This window comes from Cyrtonyx montezumae, unplaced genomic scaffold (genome assembly GCF_038088225.1).
Source record: "Cyrtonyx montezumae isolate F1298 unplaced genomic scaffold, pur_monq_1.0 scaffold_8, whole genome shotgun sequence".
Lineage (NCBI taxonomy): Eukaryota > Metazoa > Chordata > Aves > Galliformes > Odontophoridae > Cyrtonyx > Cyrtonyx montezumae.
The window spans coordinates 104,498,017-104,518,388 of NW_027072089.1; the positions used below are offsets into that span (position 1 = coordinate 104,498,017).

General features: G+C 42.1%; 1 protein-coding gene across 1 annotated transcript in view; it reads left to right on the forward strand.

Moving 5' to 3' along the window:
• Window positions 1–10,749, forward strand: part of GADL1 (glutamate decarboxylase like 1) — an 82,187-nt gene extending 71,438 nt beyond the window's left edge. The window contains exon 15 of the mRNA XM_065753694.1: window positions 8,784–10,749. Within this exon, the coding sequence (XP_065609766.1) occupies window positions 8,784–8,957 (174 nt within the window). The 3' untranslated portion in view covers window positions 8,958–10,749. The remainder of the gene's footprint in view (window positions 1–8,783) is intronic.
• The last annotated feature ends 9,623 nt before the right edge of the window (window positions 10,750–20,372 follow it).

A 20,372-nucleotide genomic window follows, 5' to 3' on the forward strand; every position in this document is an offset into this window, starting at 1 on the left:
CCCAGACATTCTCACTGCGCTGTCATCTTTTCCCTCAGTGGAGAAGAACAGAAGCTCATCCCTATGCATACAAACTAAAAAGGATATTTTTCTGTTAGTTGCTCTTGCTTTCAAGATGTCGAGCTGCCCTTTCATCCTGCGTGGAGAAGGGGGATCTTGTCTTTGGCAGAGTTGAAAGAATGGAAAAATCTAGTCACTAAAATGGGAACTTGAAGTGTGGCACAGAAGAACTTCATGTACGCTATGAAAACATTTAAAACAATCGTTTTCATAAAACCAGTAACACTCAAGTCTCTTGCTGCTCTTTAAACAGATCTGAGTGCACATGCCTTTCATGGTTTCTTAGTACTTAGACTTTCCACATGGCTTGCTAATAAAACTTTGCTAAAGCAATACAGAAATGTGAGAAATGATAAGGAGTATAATCAATAAAGAATCATTTGAATTGTCTTGAAAAGATACGTGTACTTAGGAGGAAGTCATGGAAAGACACCTGGAAAACAGCAGTGCTTGCCAGTGTGTAAGTGAAAACATACACAAACATCTCCAAGTGCTGATTTGTGGGCTCTGTTGGTTCTGCCTCCTTCTTAGAAGCAAATACCCTTAGTGTCAAAGCCTTAAGCTGAAGACAATTTTTTGTTGCATAAATAACTGGCTAAAGAAGTCATTCAAGGCAATCAAATCTGAAGCCAACCTGCCATCTCCTATTAGTCAGGTTGTTTGCAGTGATTTGTGGTGTTCATTAGTGGATCTTCTGGCAAAAAGTAACTGGAGAAAAGATTATATTCAAAATCTGATAGTGTAGACGCTGCACAGCTCTCAGTAGAAGGTGCATGAAAAATGTCTGTATCAGGGCAAAAATACAGCAGCATCTGGCCTCCTTTGATATGTTAGTTGTTCTGAAGAATGTGGAAGTGGTTACTGTTATTTTGACAAATGCGCTTATTTCTCCTTTTGTTGCATGGTGTGGCACAAGGGGAACACTGGCGCAATAGCATACAGCAATAATTTATTAGTGGTTTAGGGATGTGGGCCCAGAACAAATTCTAGACAAAAGAAAAACATGTTTGGGTTTTACAGAGCGCCTTGGCTACGGGAACAAAGCTGTGATTGGGTGTGCAAGTATTTGGTATTTCGATTGTACCAGTTGGGGTGACAGCTGACAAATCGTCTGAGTTTGTTTTTAATTATCACCAAAAGGGAAAAAAAAAAAAAAAGCCTGTTGTTTTAAAGCCAGCAACCGATTCTGAAGCACAAGGCAAGAGAAGATATTTAACAGTTCGGGGATATACTGTCTCGGTGTTCTAATATGTTGAAAGTGTTTTTACTTCCAAGTATTTATAGTATTTAGCTAGTTTTGTGATTACAGCTGACCGGAGTGTTTTGTTGACTTGTATTGCATCCAATGCTTGATACTAAAATATCAGTCACAGTACTCACTTCATGCTAACTGGTATCACTGATATCAATGTTATTTTCTGCACTCACTGGGAAAGGAGGCACATAGGCTGTGACAGATGTTTGTGAGACCTATTTGGCACAAAAATTATCAAATAAATGTCATGCTAACGTTCAGAGCACCCATGAAATATCAGGGTCGATTAAAATAGATATATGAATACAGAGAACCTCAATGTCCTAAAGAGGCATGGGTTCCTTGTGAAGGGAAGAAGCATAACACCCAGAAGAGATTGAGTCGTTTGTTTGAGGCAACCCAGACAGTCTCAGGCAGGGTTAAGGACCAATCCTATTTGTTGAGTCTATCCAGTTGTACAACTACTTTGCTGTCCTTCCAGTCAGATAAGAAAGACACATTGTAAAGTCACATTGAAATTAGTAGGCAATATATACAGGTTTAAAATTGTGTCCAAAGACTTAAATGAGTTGGATTTTTGCTTACTTTTTGTTGCAATTGCTGTACCATAGTTGGTTTGTTATGAATGCACATGAGACTCAACTTGTCATTTCTTGTCGGAAGTGTAACTTTTCAGACTTTGAATAGCCAACAAATCACCTTTTAAGTAAAAACCGTTCCAAACACAAACTTACCCCTTCTGGGGTAGTCAAAATGAATGTTTGTGGTCAGATGAGAGAGGCTGTTCTGCATAAACTTGTCTTCTTTTGCAAGAAATAACTGAGGCAAGAACACAAAATGTGTTTTCCATTTTTGTGAAATCATGAGAATGTGATCTTTCCATTTTGTACGAAAGGCAATTCCTTTTATTTTTTTTTTTTTTATTTTTGTCTTCTGGCTACACCTCTTCTGCCGATTTCTAGTGCAGCATTCAGTACCTCTGAAAGTTTCATAAGGGCTGCATTTGAGGAAAAGTAATAGTTTGATCTGCTAATACACTGCTATCCTTCCAGCAATGTCTAACTTGCTTTCGTGGATCCCTAGAAAGGTTTTTGATTTACTGCGAGTGTGGTTTTCTCTTGTAAAGGCTTTTTGCAAACTGCCACCTGAAAAAGGAAGGATGAAATTTAGCTGATTGCATTCTGCTTCCATTTCTGTCTATGGCCATTTTGAAATTATTTCAGAAGGAGCAGAATGGGCTGTGTAACTGTGAGTTACTGCTGGTAGGAGCTGGAAGAGCTCTTCAGTTTTGTGTTGGGGAGGCGGGCGGTGAACTGGGAGCTCTCGGAAAAAAATGCTGATGATGAAATTTACCATTACTAACACTAGTTTTTACAGATACTTTCTGACTTTGTAGTACTTGCTTGGCTAGCAAGATTAGAGTCAACCATACTGCTTAAAGCTATTCACGTGCTATTCACAGCCAATTTTTGCCGACTAAACATGCAATCCCACAAAATTTCTCATACTTTCTGTCTTTTATAGGTGCAAAAATTCTACAGATGTTTTAGTTAAGCAATGTCAGCACTTTTGACTCTATGTATTTATGGCTGTGCAAATAATGGATATATATATATATATTTTTGGCTGCTGAGCTAAGAAGTTGAAAGGAATTCTTGTTTTCAGTTGACCAGAAATAATTTTTGTTTTCAGATGTACTGAAATGAAGCAGTTTGCTTGGTTTCAGTTTCCTCAGTTCTTTTCCACTCCCTGAAATAAAAATGGGTCAGTTTTCAATGGAAAACATGGTTTTGAAACAACTATTCAAAATGCTTCTGTTTTAAAAATTCAGAAAACTTTACATTTTTCTGTTTTCTCTATTTTTCTGGCTAGTGCTATGTTTTCAATTGTGCTGTCTCATTTATGTTTTTCTCCTTCAAGCAGTGTCTTTTTGTGTAAAGTTGTTGCTAAGTAGATTATTATTATTTTTTTTAGCCAGCATTATTATGAATTTGTAATTCATTCCTTATGACTTAGTATTTAAATTAGGACAGTACTATGTTTTAAAGATGTTGGGAAAGCTGTTACATTATGACAGTAACTGATATGACTAGACCAGTATGGCTGGAGTCTGAGAGAGTCACAGCAGTGTGGGTAGCATTCAGATAACAGAAGTACAGTTCTAGAGGCATAGAAGATCATCTGTGATGGGACAATTTGGAAATACTGGATTAGGTATGAAAGAGATCCATTACATTAAGGGAAGGCATTGAGAAAGAAATTCACACCCAAGGTTAGATATATCTGAGCTTTCTAGCCCTTACAAGGTATCTATTAATTGCAACTGCCAGAGATAGCACTAGAACAAAAGAATAAGAAGCTAATTAAAACCAGTAGGTGCTCCTTGCTTTAGTTAAGCAAGATAAACAAGGTAGCCTATCTGCTGGGAAATTCTTGACCTCCTTAGGACAACTTATTTGGCTATCCATACCCAGTAGCACTAGCAGAAGTGGGGTTGGGAGCCCAGTGGATTTAACTCATGAACAAAAGCACAGTGACTCTTAAGGTATCACCCTGTAATACAATTGCACTAAACTGCTCTTCTCAAGGATATTTGAGATGCAGAGAGGGAAATATGTTGCTTTTCCTATCCTCCTGGTACATGTAGATACTTCAGCTGCAATGTCCATGCTGGTCCTTGCTGTTCCTTACACTACCCTGTGTGTGTGCGCACAAACTGGGAAGCAACATTGGCACCTTCAACATGAATGTATATATGGGTCAGCTACAGTCTGGACTCTTGATTAGAAACAGCTTACATTTTAGGCTAAAATTTTCTGGAGTTTATGGCGTGTCAGGGAGTAGTGGAACAGATTATTCCATCATCCAGGTAAACTGAGAAGGATCCAAACTACTATGTCCTTGTTGCTACAGCTCATAAAACCTCCACTATAAAAAGTGAAGGAGGAATCCAGGCAGCATGAGGTGTTAAACTCCCTGTGTGGTTCTGCACAGCAAGGCCAAGATACAGAGGTCCATCCTATGGGTCTCCTATTGTAGCAGCCCTGCTGGAGGAGGGTCTTCTGTGCACTGCACTCCCTCCCCACCTTTTGGCATGTTTGGTAGCTAAAGCACCACTGAAGTGATCTTTTTAAATAGTGATCTCCAGGGTGAGGAGAACAAAGGAGAGAACTTGAGTTTTAGGATACATTACACTTAAAATTCTGAGACTGTTCCAGTGACAGGCAACATAAAGAATTAGGTTTACAATTTGAAGTAAGTTTCGTTGTAAAAATAATTGGAATGGTGAAGCAATCTTGCTCTCACTAAATTGCTTTCCTAGGAACCTATCCTGAATGGGGCTGTGCAGCTCTTTCTGATATTTGAACATCCTCAGTTCTCATTGACTTCAGTGGGAATTGAACTCATTGAACTCCTCACTAGGTAATTAGTTCCATGTAGGTCTGATTTTTCTGCAGCAAATCGGTAGCTGCTTTTACATTCACTTAGCAGTCAGACCCAGTGCTCCTCAAGTCCCAGCCTTAGCATCTATGCATCACTTAATGGCTGTTTTGTGAGACACGTACTTAAGCATTTGTGCTTCTATTTGCTCCTTACTGCTTGCTGTGGACAGGATTCATGACAGTTTTGTTATACAACATCACATTAGCAAATAGAACGTGCAAAATACTTGATGGAAAACCTTGCCAAGAATAAGCCTGTCAAAACCTGCAAGACAGTCTTTATTTTAGTTTAGGTTTGCCTTCTTTATAAGTAGGATGAGTTTGTTTTGCCTTCAGAAAAGGAAGGATGCACTTCAAAACAAATATGAAGAGGGTGACTTCCTTCACATGGAAGATGAGTGACATAATGACTGAGATAATGAAAATGCAATTTTCTGCTTTTCCTCTCCATGAGGGAAGAACAACTGAAATGCAGTGTATTTACAGCCCCACATGTTGCCGAAGCTCTAAATGTTTTTGCTTTCATGGTCTCCATTTGTGCTACTGTACATCTGGTGATGATGGATTACGGAGCACTGGGAGTTGAGATGAAGAGAATCAAAAGGGTGATACAAAAGATGAAATAACTCAGATGGAACATCAGTAAAGGCTAAAAGTTGCCCTAGGGATTGGAGTCTTAAAGAAGAGCTTGAGAAAGTGTATTAAGAATTCACTTCTCTGTTTGCACTTGTACTGCCTTTATTCTATGAGTAGAAGTCACATGGGGGCTCTTTTCAAGGACGGGAGTTTTTTTTTCTTTTCTGTGTCAACACAGTGCTCAGTATGATACCTCCTGGGCATGATGTCTTCTGAGTACTGTCGCTGTCATTGTTATCTCAGCCCGCAGCTGGTGTGGGTAAGAATGGAAGAGCAGAGCTCTTAGTTACCTCATTTGCTGTTAGAGGGTTCAACGCGCACAAACTGCAGGAGAAGTAGGAGAACATGTATTGTTGCAAAGTTATTCAGTGTTTAATAAAGAGAATGTGCATTGTAGGCCTGTGTGCTGGTGTGCTTAACCAGGAGTGTTCCCAACCAAGAGTCTTTCCTTCTGACTCAACCGACTGGTAAGTTGTGCAAAAACAATCACAGAGCCCAGATTTTGCCTTCATGGTAGCACTGTACAGCAGTGTATTCACTGATCTGTTGGGGTGCGTTTTGGAATATTTGGTCTGAAATTAAGAGGAGTGTTTACCAGTTAGGATATTTTTCAGGGAAAAAAAATCTGTCTCATGCCAAATAACTGCCTTCTCTATCCAAGAAGATCTGCAGTGGTTTTGTTGTTGCTGTTGGGGATTGTTATTGTTTTTGTTTGTGTTTTGGATTGTTTTGTTTTGGTTTTGTTTGCTTGAGCATAGACTAAATGAGGTTAGTCTGATGTGATTCTTTTTAATAAATCCAAGTGCAAGGTCTCGCACCTGGGTCAAGGCAACCTCAACTACTAAGGCAAACAGGGATGAAAGGATGGAATGCAGCCCTGACAAAAAGGGCACAGGGGTACTGGATGTGAGGCAGCAATGTGCCCTCAGAGCCCACAGAGCCCACCGAGCCAACTGTATCCTGGGCTGCATCAAAAGAAGCGCAGCCAGCGGGGTGAGGGAGGTGATCCTGCCCCTCTGATCTGCTCTGGTGTGGGCTCACCTGGAGTACTACATCCATACGTGGAGTCCTCAGCACAAGAAAGGCACAGAACTGTTGGAATGTGTCCAGAAGAGGGCCACAAAAATGGTCTGAACGATGTAACACCTCTCCTGTGTGGACAGACTGAGAGAGCTGGGGTGTTCAGCCAGGAGAAGAGACAGCTCTGGGGAGACCTGAGAGCAGTCTTTCAGTATCTAAAGGGGAGCTACAGGAAAGAAGGGGCCAGACTCTTTAGCAGGGTCTGTGGTGATTAGAACAAGGGGAAATCATTTCAAGCTTAAAGAGGGTGTATTTGTGTTAGATATAAGGAAAAAGTCTTTTACAGCAAGGGTGGTGAGGCACTGGCACAGGTTGCCCAGAGATGTGGTAGGTGGCCCATCCCTGGAGACATTCAGGGTCAGGCTGGACGGGGTTCCAAGCACCCTGATGTAGCTGTAGGTGTTCCTGTTCACTGCAGGGGAGTTGGGCTAGATGACCCTTACAGGACCCTTCCAACTCTTAGGATTCTGTGACTCCAAGCTGCAAAACAGCAGAGCTGAAGAATCCTTGAATCATTTGCCAGGCAGACAGAAATCCAGGTGGGAGATATTTTTCTTTCCAGGGTGTATGAATAAACTTGATGAATTCTATTTCTAAGCAATGCACGTGTTGCAGATATACAGTAGAACTGTGATTTTATTGCAAGCTTTCATTAGGATCTTTATGCAGGAGGTGCACCCAGAGCTCCACATTAGATTGCATAGTAAAGGGTGCTATTGGATGTGAGTGAAGGTATCACACTATGCATCTTAACATTTCTGCTGTAACACTGAATCTTTCTGTCCTTGTTGTTATCTTCTTGTTTTTCAAATGTTTATCAGAACTGCTTTCATAAACTACTTCTTAATTTTTGCTTGTAGCATTATGCAAAAAACCAAGCTTCTGGTTGCAGATTGCATTCTGCAAGGATATTCATTGCTCTCAGGTGCATAATTCATACTGATGTCATGCTCTGGACTTTAATTAGAATTCCTAACTCCATCACTCTGAGGGTTTAAAAAACAAACACTAAATAAAACCATGTAGCTTTGTCACAAAGATAAAGTGAAGTCAGAGAGGAAAATTAAGTTAGAACCATGAACATTCCCCCTCTGAATTCAATATACATTTTGAAGCAGTGATAATGTAGACATACCATTCAGCAAATATGGAAATCTGGAGATGTTTCTATCTAAGCAGACTGTATGGGAGCTGCTCACTAAGATGTGCAGTGTAAAAACAGAGCTATTACGGCATGGTTGGCACCATCATTTTTCTTTTGCAGATTTTCCAGCACTAACTTCTAGAGCTGAAATAAATTAATGCAGAAGCCAAGGTTAGGTCCTACACTTATTTGCTTAGTTCAAAGTCAGACTGACACAAAAGGATGCAAAGGAATAAACTGTTCTGAAATGCATTAGTGTTATTAGTAATATATTAAAATTCAGCATGTTTTTTAAAATATTTCTTGTGTCAGTTCCGTCTTCCAAGGAATGGAGTGCTTAATCAAGCAATGCATTTAAGTTTATGACTTATTTCAAGCATGAGAACACAGAAGAACTACTCACGTGCTTAAAGTTAAGCACAAGATTAATTGCACAAGTTTAATTGCCCTGCTGGGATGAGATCAAGTGTTCACCTATAAGGGACTTGATTCTTGCAGTCTTCCTTATCGTTTGTTCTACGCTGAGACACCTATGAGATTTCATCCCATTGCATACAAGAGTGGTGTAGCCAAACATTACTTACATTGTAAATCTAAAGATGAAATCTTAACCTCTGGGATCAGGATGTCTCCCTTAATAGTGCATTGCTCTGACTTCTCTGGCAGCTTAAGCTTCACAGGAGTTTAATGGAGAGTGTCCTCTAGAGAGAGCTGCTTTGCAGGTGTGGCAGCTGAAGGGCCCAGAAGTGAAAGTAATCCGACTTAGGCTAGTTAGCACGAGGAGATAAAGTGTACCCTTAACCAGCTGCAGCTGATGTCCTAACTGAGTTCAAGCCTTTTCTCTAAATCTAGGGCCTAGGGACCTTAACCCAAGCTTTCCCATGTGGCAGATGAATGCCACGAGCATTAGGCTTTGGAGGGCTTTAGATCTTGCTCTGATTCTCCCATGAGCCCCAGAACGTAAAGGTTTCAGTGCACAGTCTAGTCTGCCTCTAAGTCTTAAGGTTTGAACTGTAATATTTCTTGGGGCAGGCAGCAGGGGGGCAGCCACGGGGCGCAAAACTCAGGCACTTAAAAAAACTTCTTAAGAAACAGAGCAGTTCCTGTACAAATCTGCTGTAGTTCTGAGGGTGACGACAACTCTTTTCTTTCTTTCTGTTTTCAGGTTGCTCCCGTAGTTAAAGAAAGGATGATGAAGAAGGGCAGCATGATGCTTGGGTACCAGCCTAATCAAGGCAAAGTCAACTTCTTCCGCCAGGTGGTGATCAGCCCACAAGTGAGTCGAGAGGACATGGACTTCTTGCTGGATGAGATAGAACTACTTGCTAAGGACTTGTAGCTGTAGCTCTACAGCACCAGGCACTGCTTGTGTGTGATAATTATGGAGACAGAATGGCAGCAGTGTACTGGTGCTATTTTGTGAAAGGTAGTAAAAAGCTTGATGTATAGTGTGGAAACTATCATTTAACATTGTGACGTTCAGAGTTTTGCAGGTATATCCTTCCACAGGAAAGTATTTGCTGGTGGGGGCTGGGACAGGTCAGTGCCTGCAGCACCATAGCCATTCTGGGAAGTGTTTCCTGGAGCAGGGAGCACTTCTGAAAATGGTGTCTGTATCCCAGAGAGGGCTGCTGTTCACGGGGTGCCTGCATAGCTCGGACTGATTGCTTATATAGGCAGGCAATACTCCTCTGAAGTTACTGGTAGTAGCAAATTTAGCTCAGTGAGCTTTAAAATGCTCATTAGTACTCTGTCTACTCTGTCAATATTGTAGTTTGGTATGAGTTAAAGAGTAGAGACTCAGTTGGTATTTACACTGATAAGACGAAATCGTGACCTTACCATGGAGAGTTCCTCAAGGCCTCTAATTAGGTGAGTTGCCCAGATTTCCCACTGTGAGCACCATCAGGCAGTAGAACGAGGGCCTGGAGGTTTGCAGGACCTGGCTGGACAAATCCCCAAGAAGTCAACTTTGACCTTGCTTTGAGACAGTAGAACTAGACAACCTTCTGAGGTCCCTTCCAACCTGAACAATTTGTGATTCTGTGAAATCAAATAGTTGGGCCTGGTCATTGTTTGCCAATGTTGCCCACACTGCAATTGCAGTGCTGAGAATATTGGAAGTGTCTTAGAAATTCTCGCCTCTTTGGTAACAGGAATTACCTATAATTTCTAACCTATAGTTCATCTTCCTCTATTTTTAAAGCATAAATATTTATTTAATGGATTTAGATGCACTGGAAAATTATAACAGATGAACTAAGCATATTTACCTGAAATATATGTGTTTTTAAACATGGCTATGTTAAAAGTGCAGGAGAATGATAATTTTCACTGTCAGTCTATATTTGCCTACAGATTTGAGATGACTTGGTTTTACATTATCACTGTATAACGTATATTTTGGGACTGCACTGAACATGGAGGTGATCAGTGAAAGCCTACCTGTTTTTATGATGGGAGCCATCTGAGTATTTTTTGTTAATCTTGCGTTGCAAAATCAAGTTCTAACTTTGTCTTAATAATTACAGTATCCGTTGGATTTGTTGTCATTCTAGCTATAGAAAGGGCAATTTTGTAAAGCTAGAAATGTATTTCTTGGGGTGAATTTCTTGCAGCAGACTACTGAGAATAACATCTTTCATCATCTGATCTGCACCCACTTATTGCTTTGATGTTTGCTCCTTATTCTGTATTTGAAGTAGCACTGACCAATGCAAATCTTTCTGCTGTAATGTATTGCTGAAAGTTGTCTTTAAATGCAACGCTTTTGTATTTTCATTTCCTACATTATACTAGGATCCAACATCATGTGACATTCCTACTTCCCACCTCCAGAGTGATGGTGTGGAAGGCTTAACAGGGTCATGATAACCTAGGAGGTCACACTATCGGAGCCGTAGATAGGAGGAAGAGTCAAATCTGCAGACCTTGACAGGTGTCTTTAGCAGTGTCCTGGAAGTGATTATTCTTTTGCTGTTGTAGCGAGTCACTGGATATTAGTCTGAACTCCACACTGATATTAACATAAAAATAAATGGCACAATGTGGCCCCTCAATTCTGCGCTGTAATGTTCGCAGTATACTTTACCATTTACTATCATAATGCTTCTGGGTATACTAGTTGTTATGAATTCAGGGCCCACAAGGCTTATTTAGCCTCGCAGCCACTCTGGTAGAGTGCAGAGCATGGCAAGGAGTGCTGAACGAATGCAATGACTTCGCTGTTGCTTCTTGAGGTAGATAGGACTGTTATCCCTTCGCTTTTTGGTTTTTGTCCTTGAAGAGAAAGACAGAATACAGTGTCAGGATTCTTTTATTGTTATCCAGAGTCTTGGTGAGTACTTAATTTTTGACTCAGAGGAAGCATGTCACTTGCCATCAGCTATGAATTTGACCTGGTGTTTTGTGGCACCACTACGATAAAAAAAGTGTTGTTTCCCTCCACGTTAGTGCATTTTTCTGTTTCCAGATACTGTGGTACTTCCAGCACGCGTTGGGCTGAGCTAACAGTTTCTTCTGTATCAGTAGTGGCTATAGTTCTTTTTTTAAATGAGGGGAAAATGGAACTTTTTCATTGTTTGCAGAAAAATACGTCTCAGATCAACCTGTGCACCGATGTCTTCAAAGGTATGGTTTAAGCTTTCAGTGTGATGCGAGTGCCTTATCTGATGCCTATATATTTTCTCATGTTTCTGACCCATTATCACGCCCAACGTGCACAATATGGTGGCCTCATTTCAGGACTAAAGTCATTTTTTCATAGTTGCTTATTTAGGATTGATATGTACAAAATGGCTATTTTGTAGCTGATGATTTTAATAAAAAGTGAAGCGAATGACACCCATATAAAAGCAGGCTGCATTTGTCATTTGTCAATCCAAAACTGCACAGATATGTCTAAGAGAGGTACAGTGAGCTCTCCAGATGGAGAAACAGCAAGCTGCCTGCACAGCTTTAGAATGTGAAACCTAGCTTAACCATGCTTCAGGATGTGGTTTATCTGTGTGCTGTGCCCTTATCATCTTTAATAAACATCTTGGATGAAAATGTGTCAGCATTTATCTCGCTCTCGCTTTCAAATGCAGAAGTTAAATTATTTTTGCAGAAAAGGCTTTTTTTTTTTTTGCTTTTTTCTTTTTTTAACTGTATGGGATTGGCCCATTAGCTCCCTCCTGTTTCAGTTACTGAGAAGCACCATGTCTCAGGGTGCCAAGCCAATTGTGAAAGTACTGGAAGTTAAGGTATAAATCAGCATAGAAACAGATCCGGTGGCTGATTCAGTTCCTTGCAATTTTATGTGTCTACTTTTAATAATCCTTTTTCAATAAGGAGCTTCAGGAAAGGAAGTAAATACTTAGCAGGGATGCTGAGGTAGTTGTTGCTGTCAGTTATATGGATGCATCTTCTGAGAACTTTGGGCATTTTGTGGTGGATCCATGTGCAGCGTCACTCACAAATCATCGTGCCTAAAGCAGGCGGTCCTGTGCTCTCAGGACTTCTACTGCGATATCCCGTGAAAGATTAATGCTAATCAATAGAGTCCACTTTGTACGATTTTAGTGCCTCTGACTCCCTCTGATTTAACTGGAAACCTTTGCTGGATTGGGATGTTTCATTTCAGTAGCAGTAGTTTGGCACTCGGTACCTCTCAGTTCATCTACTTGAGGTTCGTGTTGAAGAATCAGATTTATCTGTATATCTGTGAGACTAAATTGGAATGCGTTTTCATTTCTATCATCTGACGATGCATTAAGATGCTTTTCAAATAACATTTGACCCTTGAAGGGCAAGAAATATCTTTTAAGAAAAGCGTAGTAAAAGGAGAGAGTTGCATTTGTAGGATTTGTTTGCAAAAACCCTGTGTTCAAACTTTCCTCATAGACTCAGGTCCCAGCATTTGATCACATGCAAATTATTTGTATTTCTACATCCTCAGGGTGCACTATCAGGCTTAAAAACAAACAAGAACAAAACCTGCTACAAAATGTTAAATGCAGAGGAGGAGAACGGCAATGTTTAATGTTCAGCTTGCTGTCTCTTACTATATCACACATGGAAAAGCCAACAGTACACTCAGAAATGTAGTTTTAATTCCCAGTGTTCAACAGCTCCAGATCTGCATGGCCTTTCTTCCCCGCTGGCTGCTGTTGTGGCCATCAGTGGGAGAGTAAAGTGGGTTCAGCCAGGAAATCTGTTGTAGGTGAGGCCCGCTGACATGCTGGCCATTCTTCCTCTGGCAGAACTGGCAAATGCTGATAAATCATTTGAGTTTATAGGCACCGTGTTTAGTACAGTAGCTGCTAAATATGGTTACATAATGCAATTGTGCATGTTAATTTCAGGTTAGATGCAACTGAAGCAACACTGCCTGGCAAATGCACTGTGCAAACCATGAGGAACCCTGGTGGGGAGGCTTCCTTCCTTTAAATTGAACGTGGGCTCCCACAATTACATGTTTTTGCTTCAGATGTGCAATTAGATGTTATTACTCTAATTCTGTAACTACACAATAATCATTTAAAATTACTTCAAGAAACAAAACAAAACAAGGAAATTTGCACAGCGAGAGGTACAATGAAGAGAACGTCAAAGGTTTCAAGGCAAACCCACAAAAGGAAACAATGGTAATGGGAACAATTCACCTTTGCTAAAATCTAATTTATGTGAAGGCAGGAGCAGCGTGGTGAGATGATAGCGGCCACTGTAGAACCACCACAGAACCTGTGTGTCAACACTGCTGCCATCTGCACAAGAGAAGACCTTAAAGGGAGCGCCGTGCCTTGTAGTGTGGTATTGGTTTATGTGTATAACAGAATAAAGTGAAAATGAAAGAGGGCAGTGAAGTCCACCAGAGAGCACCACTTTGAGCTCACGTACGTTCAAAGTACAATCGATCGCTGATTTTTATTTTTTAGATTAATTTAAAACAGATCCCAAGACATGGTAATATCTTTATTTTAGGAAGGATAGGGCAAATAACAGAGAGTGACATGCTCGAGCCCTTCAAAGTCTGCTGAGCACACGTTCTTTTTTGATGAAGTGATTTCTTTCTTGTAATTTGGGGAGCAATAGTTTCTACTGAGCTTCTTAAAAACGGAACGTATGATGAAAAGGCTTGCCACGAAGGCCCGTGGAACAGAGCATCTGCAATCTGGACCCAAAGCAGCATTCAGGGTGATATCTTGGAGCGCTGTTTGCCTTCTCTGTCTCAGCCATAGATCTTTCTTGATGCTCGGATGATTGTCACCACTGCTGCTGTCACGACTACAACACCAAGACCGGAGCTTTGCTTCTACTCAAGCAGCAGCATTTCCCTTCTGGTACCACTGTCACCACTAACATTCACCATTAAACATACACTCGTGAAATTTTCTGATGGATCTAAGTTAGAAGTTTTAGAGTTTGACAAGCACAGAGAACAAAGTAAATGTAAGAGCTTGTGGTGGGCAGACTCAGTTGAACATTGTGCAAAGGCTTTGGGCATTTGCAAAACGCTGCAAGAACTTTTTGATAAGAGGTAGTGTGTACTAAACGCTTGAGAAAAATTGTCGGCATGGATTTGAAGATTGCATAAACACTCTATGAGCTGAGCCTAAGTGCCACATTAATAAAGTCAGCCAAGAAATGAGATGCTAAACATCAGAGTAGAACAGGCAGCAGGAAAACCTGAGCTGGGCATGGGGTGGGTGGCTGTTCCAGGCCTGCAGCCCCCAGGTCTGTTTTCACAAGCTGTGTGCAGTGAAGAGCTATGACATTGATGGGTTTTACAGCACTGAAGAGCAGTGCTGCCTGAGGCTGTGCTTCATCTACTGGTGCTTCTTGTGGTAACAAACTTCTGACACCAAAGGATGTCTCTTCCAAACGGTGTTCTTGGACTTGGCAGATGTGGCAGACGTCAGAAAACGTTTCTCTGCTCAAGGCCAAGTTTTCAGTGAAAACCATTGGATTTCAATGGGCAGTTAGAGATACATGCAGGGTGGCACTGCGGTCTTAGGTGATCCTTTCCTAATGCCCACATGGTGATGGGGATATGTTGCCATGGTGTATACCCCACAGTGATGCTGGTGCGTGTGGGCATCCAGGATTTGGCTGAGCAATGGGGAGCTCAGGGGCCCTGAGCCCTGCAGATCCCAGAGAGCCCCTCAGCTGAGCAATGAGTTCTAACATTACCTCTTCATCAAGACTGTGAGTGTGCTGGCCACATTTAAGACAGATAGCTTCAAATGCTGCTTTCAGGCTTGATTTCATTCTGAAGCAATGAGAATGAATGGCTTTTAAAACATTATCCTTTCCATGAGAAACAGCACTGTTCTATGGTTAGTTACAAAAGAGGATGTCCTATTCTCATAGCCCCATGCATTTTGAAATTCCCATAAAACAAAATTCCCATAAAACAGAATTTTTGGCTTCTTGTCTTCCCTGAAGTCAGACCCTTGGAGACTGAGAGCAAAGAGAGAACCACAGCCCCTCTGTCAGGAAAGGATCCCAAGATGCAATTAAGATGCCGTGCTGCCCATCCTAAGATGAGATCAGCAATACTAGAGAGATGGTGTAGCCTGTAATTCATTATCTCAAATTCTGGACACCCTTAAGTCTTCCCATGAGGTTACCTTAATGGCTCCCCGTTATTCTCCCTTCTGAACTGGGTAGACAACCACTCCTGAGATGACGCATTTTTCTTTCCTCTTTGCAGCTTCTGTGTGCTCAAAAACTCTTGCCACAGCAGTCCTCTGAAACCTTACCAGGGTTTCAGAGAGGGGCAAGACTACTTGGTGTGTCTCTCAGCCACCACTGCTGCCGATACGTCACAGTATGATGTTTGCCTTCCCCTGTAACAGCAAGTCACTATTGACTCTTGCTAGATTCAGGTTCCACTCTGCCCACCAGAGCATGCTGGCTAACTGCTCTGCGTGCTTTTCCCCATGAGATGGCCGTAGACATAATTACTTCTGTTTTAAGTATCCTTGCTGAAGTGGATGAGGCTTTTTCAAAGCACTTATTCGATCTGTCAAGAGCAGTTTGAATTGGAATTCCATCCTGCAGCATGCTTGCAGCCTCTTGCAGAACAATAAGGCTTGCAAATTTAATAAGTGCATGTTTCAGTCCGTCACCTAGGCTACTATTTCAAATACTGAGTAGGGATAGACCCAGGTCACTGTGGAGCTGAGATGTTTGTAGGGATGTACATGGCAATTATTATGTCTTTCAAGCCAGCTTTGCACCCACTCCTTACTTGAATTTAGACAACACTTCCCTCCTTTGCTAACAAGAATGGCATTTGAGGCAACATCGGAAGCCTTTCTCAGCTCAAGATGTTTACTGTATCTTCTCCATTTACAAGGGCTTCTGCTCTGCAGGAAACCAAACCGTGACAACTCCATGCTGACTTTTACCCTGGACAAGTGCAAAGATAAGCACGAAGGGATCTAAAATAGCTTCTGCTAATACTTTTTGGAAACCAAGGAGGAATTTCACACAGCTCAGCAGGTTTGGAACAATGCAATACATGTAAAATTTTCCACGCTAATCTCACCCTGTGCAAGCTTAAAGAATTATCTTTGATTGTAGCTAGAGAGAAGACTGATGCAACTACACAAGTACCGAATGTTTTGTCTTTTTCAGCCACATTTCCTTGACATTGTGCTGTTCTTCCTGAAGGGTTTTCTTTTCTATTTTTTTACACTTTCCATCCTAGTATTTAGCTTGATCAGAAGACATCGTAGGAAGGCTATTTCCTCACATACTTAGCATAAGACATTAAAAAAAGAGGTCCTTCCCCTGCCTGTTATAAGAGCCCTACCACCATCATTACTGTCATCGAGGAGCCAGTACAACTCATCTGTGCTTTAGGACAAGCAGTGCAGAAATACCAATCCCAGACCCACCAACCCATGTGGCAGTCCGTACCCAACAAGGGTTGTCTGAATTCTCATCAGAAAATTGAAAATCAAAAATTTCTCTCTAAAAATCTATTGTACCTAAGTAGATCTGAAAATAATGCCTCCTATTTATTTCCATAGAATCCACAATGGATACAAAGAGCGTAACAACTCTATGTGATAGGGGAAACTCTCAGCTACAAAAAGTTATTTTTCAATGCTGTCACCATCATTAGCTGTGTGTTTTCATCAAGGAAGAAGAAGAGCCTGCATCACTTTTGGAGCCCTCATATTTTTCTCCAAGATTTTCGAAGCAGCAACAATGTGAAGACATTAAAAGAAAAGCTATCTTTTAAAATATTCCATGTCTATTCCCCATATGTTGGTGAGGAAAGCACATTATTAAGAAAATCTGCCCATAATTCAGAAGTGGAATTGCTTAAATACAGAGGCAACCCTGGAGAAATTCAAGACCCACCTGGACGCCTACCTGTGCAACCTGATCTAGGGAGCTGCTTTGGCAGGGGGTTGGACTTGATGATCTCTAGAGGTCCCTTCCAACCTCTACAGTTCTGTGATTCAGTTGACTTCAGTGGAGTTACAGCAGGACAAAGTCTGTCTGAATGTTTCTCTTGCTGCCCATTCCCAAGAGCACACAGTGGGCCCCATCTCAGCAATCTCAGCTGTTCCCTTTGTGAGGTTCCTTGGTGGTTCCCTTTGCAGTCATGGAGAGAAAAGCCCAGGGCAGGGCCTGCCCTGTTCTAGGAGCTCATTTTGAACCAATTTACTTAACCAGAGATGTCAGAGGGAATGTGCTGCATCTCTCTTTTGCGAGAATTTTCTTGAGAAAAATATGAAAGTATTTTACATTCTAAAGTGGATCTTCTGCCAAAACGTTTTTCTCTAAACCTAATAAAACCAAATTAGACTGTTCCCCAGCTCAGGAATGAATTTTGTCTGGTTGTGTGTCGTGGATATAATAAACAGTTTACATGAGAGCAAAGGCTGTGTTTAAGTACGGCCGAATCCTGTTTGGTTTTCTGTGATTAACCTAAACAATTTATAAAAGGATGAAGTAAGTTAATTTAAATTCTTTTTTTTTTTCCATTTCCTTTGGCTTGGTTAAGATGAGTTCCTTAAAAGCCACCATTCCAGAAATGATTTCAAGGAATGTACATTCATGAATGTTAACATTCCTCCAGTGAAATGATCTTGTCTTCTTCTTTTGCCTTATTTAATAAGACTTATATGTCCTCTCCAGAAGTACTCGGGCTGAACAACCCATTCTCAGTGGGAGGTGCCTTTAATGCCTTGAAACAGGGGAGCACTTTGCTGTGCCATTCAGAGCATCCCAAGGAAGATTTTAGCCTAATCCCCTGCAGGATGCTTTTGCAGACTCCTCCTCGCTGACAGTGTTGAACTGTTGGTGGCAGCGGAGTGTGGTGGATGCGCTACTCCTGGTCGTCACAGGGGGGTTAGCTGCAGCAAAAGCACGAGTAAGTCTGTGGGAAAGACTGCAAGGCTTAACTGCCTGAAAGTTAAAAGTCCTGGGGTGAGATTTACATTCTGTTCAAAACCTTTCAGCTAATTAAAGCTATAGCTGCCCTCCTTCTGCCTCAAAGAACACCATATGGATAATGGACAGTGAGCACCTTGGCTGAAGAGGATCAGCCCTAGCTTCAATTTCACCCAAGGAGGGAAGCTCAGCCTTCAGAAGCTGCAGGAGCCAGCAGTTACAGCTTCCACTGGCTGAGTGCCTTTGCTATGGCTGTGATGTTTGTGCGGTGTGAACTCGTGTGGTCTCCTTGGGGCAGCACTTCGGGGCAGCATCGCACAGCGCTTCCTCTCAGGGCCGGGAGCGGCTGCTCTCTGGGTTTTCTCACTGGAGCCTTTCCTCGGGAGCCTTCAGTTTAGTATTGTTAGAGCAAAGGGAGATGAAAGGCATTCATACACTCTGTCCAAAGGGCTTTGCTCTTTAAAGAATGGTGTTTCACTTTAAATGATTTTGAAGTGATCATCGCAGTGATTCACTGAGGCAGCACCGAGCAGGCCTCGTATTTTCACAGCAATCGCTGCATCTACAACTCTGAGAGGCATTCCTCATAAATTGCCACTGCACACATTCTGATTTAATACTGATGTATTTATGATCTTATTTTACTGGATGGTCAGAGCACAGGCAACCTGGATGGGGCACTGCAGAAACCCTCTATGTCTTTGCATACGTTTGCAGGAAAATCAGGACATAAAGACTGACCTTTGCATGCTAAATATTTGCAACCACAGACAGATGTTTACCCCAGAAGAGATTCATCCTGTCTACTATCTGAGGAAGGGAATGACACTTTTCAGCCCATCCAGGAAACACGAAGGAGTGCTTCTGTGAGAGGAAGCCCAGCGGGTTGGGCTGACTCTGGGGTGAAGTGAGTCCTTCCCTCTGTGCTGAGTGAGCAGTGCGCGTGGCCTCCACGATGCTACCTGGTGTGCAATGCCCACGGATGGGAGATGGTGGCCTGGGCTTTCTGGTTGGAAAATGAGAGATGAATTGGCCTCTGCTTCCTCTTCCAGATGTAAATTTTTTTGAAATGGAGGAGAAAGAAGGGGAGTGCTATCAGCCCCTCCCAAGATAGCCAAGGGATGGCTGAAGTTGGGCAGAAATATCAGGGAGTTTGGCTCTATGGGTATCAATGGCAACTTGCCTGAGGAGCAGTAAGTTCAACCCATCCATTGGCTGCTGTATTTTTTCAAGACTTTAGCTATCTAAATGCAACTGTCCGAAGAGATTGGTTTGTCCTCATTAAAACCGAGAAAATACTCCACAGCAGATAATTTATGAGCTGACTTTTGCCTTTGCCTCTTCATGAAGTGATTAGTCGGTACTCAGAGCATTCATTATTCAACAGTTTTAAATCTATTTCCCGGGCTCGGCCCTCCCAGGAGCCTCTCAATTTGGCTGTGTTTCAACAAACCGCTGGCTTTGTCCTCAGCCTCCTGCCCAGGATCAAGGCCTCTCAGCCACCTGAGGTCACAGCTGGGTGGGAGCTGGTATGGGCACCGTGAGCTCATGGGGCAGCTGGCAGGGCACACCATGGGCTCAGGCCAATGAGGCCTGGTGGGTCCTGGTGCTCCCAGGAGCACACAAGTGCGTTAAAGCACCCCAGCATCCTGCAGTGAGATGTAGCACTTATACCTGTGCTGAGTGCTGGGATGAGATGGGTGGCTTTGGCACCCACGACCATGCACATGGTGTGAGTCCACTTGCAAGACTCTCTGCCAAGTTATAACGGACGTGTGAACACATCCAAATGGCAGCTAGGAGCCGCAGGCAGACAGACTGGAGCGGGCTTTGTTCCATCTTCTTTGTGGCTGGGGGGAAAAATTGCCATAGGCAGTGTTTTATAACAACCATAATATTAAAAAATAAAAAATGAAAAAAAAAAAAAGCAAGAGAAGGAGTTAGTGCTCAGGAAATAAATTAATCAGTGTTCTTCTGAAAGCAAAGGGAGCCTTTGGGTCCCAGCACAGCTGGCGTGACAAGAGGACAGTGTTGCAGTTGCTGGACACACGGCCCAGTTTGTTTCCAGAAGCATTCAGAATAATGATACCTTAATATCTCTCTTCTTGTTTTGCTTTTCTTTCCCCCCATCAGGAGCTGAGGCATGATATTTTTAAATGCTCGTGGCTTTTCCATTAACAGCTGGAGATTGCCTAGCAGGAGTGAAATCCTCTCTGCACTGGGAGTTGTGCAAACTGGTAACATAAGAGGCCATCCCAGTTTAGACCACTGCGTGGGTCAGCAGTAACCCCAAGGATGGTTTTCTGCAGTGCACAGCTTGTCTTTGTACCCTGGTGTTAAAATGCAGGCTGACATG